Genomic DNA, 5,000 nt, shown 5'->3' with positions numbered 1-5,000 from the left:
GTCCACATACCGTCACATCTGTCCACATACCGTCACATCTGTCCACATTCCGTCACATCTGTCCACATACCGTCACATCTGTACACATACCGTCACATCTGTCCACATACCGTCACATCTGTCCACATTCCGTCACATCTGTCCACATACCGTCACATCTGTCCACATTCCGTCACATCTGTACACATACCGTCACATCTGTCCACATACCGTCACATCTGTCCACATACCGTCACATCTGTCCACATTCCGTCACATCTGTCCACATACCGTCACATCTGTCCACATACCGTCACATCTGTCCACATACCGTCACATCTGTCCACATACCGTCACATCTGTCCACATTCCGTCACATCTGTCCACATACCGTCACATCTGTCCACATACCGTCACATCTGTCCACATTCCGTCACATCTGTACACATACCGTCACATCTGTCCACATACCGTCACATCTGTCCACATTCCGTCACATCTGTCCACATTCCGTCACATCTGTCCACATACCGTCACATCTGTCCACATACCGTCACATCTGTCCACATTCCGTCACATCTGTACACATACCGTCACATCTGTCCACATACCGTCACATCTGTCCACATACCGTCACATCTGTCCACATTCCGTCACATCTGTCCACATACCGTCACATCTGTCCACATACCGTCACATCTGTCCACATTCCGTCACATCTGTCCACATACCGTCACATCTGTCCACATACCGTCACATCTGTCCACATTCCGTCACATCTGTACACATACCGTCACATCTGTCCACATACCGTCACATCTGTCCACATTCCGTCACATCTGTACACATACCGTCACATCTGTCCACATACCGTCACATCTGTCCACATTCCGTCACATCTGTCCACATACCGTCACATCTGTCCACATTCCGTCACATCTGTACACATACCGTCACATCTGTCCACATTCCGTCACTCCGTCACATCTGTCCACATACCGTCACATCTGTCCACATACCGTCACATCTGTCCACATACCGTCACATCTGTCCACATACCGTCACATCTGTCCACATTCCGTCACATCTGATCCAGAAAGGTTCAAACGACAATCACCAGCTGGGGATTCACCCGCTGTAAAACGTGAAAGACTTCAGACTTTGGAGAAAAAATGAGACTCAACCGGCCCATGCGGAAACAAGGATAATATCGGAAGGGCATTAAATGTCACGCAATGCTGATGTTGTTAACATTAACAATTTGAGAACAAAGTATAATTTGCACGGTTTGACGTGATCTGAGAAGCCATCGTTAGATTTAATCGCCGCGATTTACTGCAATGCTTTTTCTTTCTTAGTTGGTCGGAACAAAAGTGGATGTTACTTGTTTAGACGACATTTTCCGGTGAAAACTCTTATGTTGGTCATACTTCCAAAAAGTATAATCTGTGATTGCGAACGCCAGGAGCCACACCGGCGGCGACTGACAGCCGCACGTTCTCCTCAAAACATCGGATTCATCCGCGCTGTGCCGAGCCGAGGCACAACCCACGTAAAGTTGATAATTACGCGAAGAACTGCAATTGCAGATTTTGAACAGAGATGGCGACAAAGAGGAAAAACTACAGACTGCAGCTTTAAACATAAGTTAATAAATATGAGTTGACTGTTATGACAGGGCTTGAACTGCGTGTATTGCACATGATTTTACTCATTCCTGCAGATTTCGTGCTCACCTCTCAGAACTAAACAGTTCTTTTTCGCTTCTTATTGCTCTTAAACAGTCAAATACTCACAAAATAATGTCAAAACGCTGTTCCTGGCGAGTATTCTCGTAAACACAGTTGTGTTTTAAGTGAATGTAAACAGTTGAGAAAGAAAACGCATGTGTAACAGTATAATGGATCCGTGCGTCAGGTCTTAAAGTGACAGCAGCCTAATAAACCTGCTGCCAAATTATGAGATGATATTAAAAATATGTATATGGCAGTTCTTCCCCATGGTATTGATGTTAAAATTGTGGCCAGTGTAAATGCTGAGTGGCTGTAACTTTAGAAAACCACTAGCCAGAGTTGCTGGTGAGCAAAAAGTTAATTAATGTCAATCCCTGTTTGTGTTTATACAGTCAAACCAACATTTCTTCAACATTTCTCACATTATCACAGTTTATTCGCTATAGTTTAGAAAACGGTACTAAAATATGAGCAGAACTCAGTTGATATTTGACTGGTTTTGTCCGTCCTTCTGTTAGACTGTCTCACACATGAATGATGTTGAATATCTGTCAGCTGTTAAATTTAACTACACAATTAGATAATACCAGTTTAGCTCAACCAATCACCAAGCAATGCTTCATTGTGTTCAGTCTGTGTGTAAAAAGAGCATTAGCAATTAAAGAAAACACACTTAAGAAAACATGATCAGCTCAAAGTGTCCCAATCATTTTTGCTCCCAAATTGTTTTAAATTTACTGTATGAAGAATTTTTGTGTGCAATATCTCACAGTTTACTTTATTTTGCTCTCCTCATTTACATAAATGATCTATAGTGTCCTGCACACACTAGTACAAATATATATATCTGGTGTCTGATTAATTTGTGGTTTGACTGTCGTATGTGTGGTTTTTATAAGCGTTCATCATCACACACAGATTCTTGTGTTTGTCGTGTGGCAGTGACACTACTGAGCATTATGCAGTAATACACACGACGTGTGTGTGTGTGTGTGTGTGTGTGTGTTCCAGGTGATCAGGAAGGGCTGGCTGACCATTAACAACATTGGCATCATGAAGGGCGGCGCTAAAGAGTACTGGTTCGTCCTGACGGCCGAATCGCTGTCCTGGTACAAGGATGACGAGGTGAGACGTTTGCCATGTTTCTGGTTTCAGATTGAGAGTTTAGTTCTGGTTTCGCTGTATTGGGTCGGTTTGCATCTTCAAAACAAACAAATGTCTATTTATTTCTACATAACTCTTCAGTATATGTTGGTCTGAACCAGTAATCATGTTTTTGACAATTCTGCGTGGATGGGATCATTTTGAAATTGTTCATTTATTTACTACTTCCATCATTTATTATGCATATAATAAATTAATAAATAACATTAATTATAATCTATTAATTAATCTGTCTAATAACGTCTACAATTATAATAGTTACCGGTCTACCAAGTTCTGACAATGTATGGAATATTATATTAAGAGATTATCCAAAAAAACACACAGTTAGTGTGAACGTAAACAGCTGAGAAAGAAAACGCATGTGTAACAGTATAATGGATCAGTGCGTCGGGTCTTAAAGTGACAGCAGCCTAATATTCCTGCTGAAAAATTATGATTATGAATATCTATATGAGATTATCCACAAAAAAACAATAGGCCTATACCTTTAAAAGCACGCAATCACGAGCAGCTGAACTTCTCCATTGATTATAGTATTATAATTACTATTAGTATTATCCACACTATAAAATCCTTATTTGTTTATTCACCTGTGAGTGGGTCTATGTAAAATACGGGACGATTCTGTATTATTCTTTTCAACTCAGCTCTTCAAATCAACATTATTGTCTCATAACCGCATCACAACTGATCGTTTGCATCAAAGTTAAAGCAACATCGTCTTGATTTACGTTGGAGATGTGCCTCGGAGCGTCCCGCGAGCTTCCCTCGAACACCGGCGCCGGCGCGACGGCTTCCCACCAATCATCACTCCCTTCAGCTTTAACGCCACGCTTTTATGTGGAATTATTTATATCAGTTTTCCGCAATAGAAAAGAAATGATCTCAATTCGGTTATTTTTAAGCCGTTTCTGCTGACTTGACTCTCTTTTTCCCCTCGGTGTGTTTCTGGCCGGAGAGTTTTCCAGCACTGGAAGGTTTTCCTGCTAAATGAAGCTTGCAGGATCCGAGAGGTTTTCCCATGCTGTCTTTCAGAAAGGAAAAGCAAAGCAAAAACGTTACAGGATGATGATGCTTGGTACATTTTAAGCTCAATCATGTTTCGATCGTCATGTTTGGTGGGGGTGAATATTTATGGGAAAAAAAAAGGATTATTGAAAATAGAGTCAAAACAGTAATATTGTGAAATATTTTAAATCATCTGTTTTCTATGTGAATATATAATAAATTGTAATTTATTCCTGTGATCAAAGCTGAATGTTCAGCATCATTACTCCAGTCTTCAGTGTCACATGATCCTTCAGAAATCACTCTAATATGATGATTTGATGATCAAGAAACATTTATGATTATTATCAGTGTTGGAAACAGTTGAGCTTGTGGAAACTGTGATATATTGAATTTTTTCAGGATTATTTGATGAATATAAAGTTCAAAAGAACAGCAATTATTTGAAATAGAATCTTTTGTAACATAAAAAATGTCTTTACTGTCACTTTTGATCAAGTTATTGCATCCTTTTGCAATAAAAAAAGTTTTGTTTTTGTATTATATTAGGTTTTTCACATAAATCTGAAGCAGAATAACTGTTTTTAACTCTGATAATAATCATAAATGTTTCTTGAGCATCAAATCATCATATTAGAGTGATTTCTGAAGGATCATGTGACACTGAAGACTGGAGTAATGATGCTGAACATTCAGCTTTGATCACAGGAATAAATTACACTTTACTGTATATTCACATAGAAAACATGATTTAGATAATAATAATATTTGATTAAATAAATGCTTGGTGAGCAGAAGAGACTTTTTTTAAACAGAACATTGTAAACTTTTTATTGGTAGTGTAAGCATATGTATATTTATAGTATTTTTAGAGCTTTCTCTTGACTTTGAAATGTTCTCACTAGGGATCGTGTAAAGCTGGCACACACATGTGCATACCAGAGCCTGACCTGCCACACACACTCACTATTTCTTTGAAAGTTAATGGTTTTATGAGGAGCAGCCCTCTCTTGACGAGTGTGTGTGTGTGTGTGTGTGTGTGTGTGTGTGTGTGTGTGTGTGTGTGTGTGTGTGTGAGTGAGTGAGTGAGTGAGTGAGTGAGTGAGTGAGTGA

The 5,000-nt window shown here is 39.6% G+C and overlaps 1 protein-coding gene across 7 annotated transcripts in view; it reads left to right on the top strand.

The window, feature by feature from the left end:
- Positions 1-5,000, top strand: part of dnm1a (dynamin 1a) — a gene marked incomplete at its 3' end in the record, with an annotated part of 95,836 nt that overhangs the window by 50,306 nt on the left and 40,530 nt on the right. For all 7 annotated transcript variants that reach the window (XM_084415494.1, XM_084415498.1, XM_084415493.1 and 4 more), the window contains exon 15: positions 2,724-2,837. In XM_084415494.1, the coding sequence (XP_084271620.1) occupies positions 2,724-2,837 (114 nt within the window). The remainder of the gene's footprint in view (positions 1-2,723; positions 2,838-5,000) is intronic.

Source organism: Rutilus rutilus (genome assembly GCF_951802725.1).
Source record: "Rutilus rutilus genome assembly, chromosome: 7".
In the NCBI taxonomy this organism is placed as follows: Eukaryota; Metazoa; Chordata; class Actinopteri; order Cypriniformes; family Leuciscidae; genus Rutilus; species Rutilus rutilus.
The sequence above is the reverse complement of the archived record's forward strand: the minus strand, read 5'-3'. Positions and strand labels throughout refer to the sequence as shown.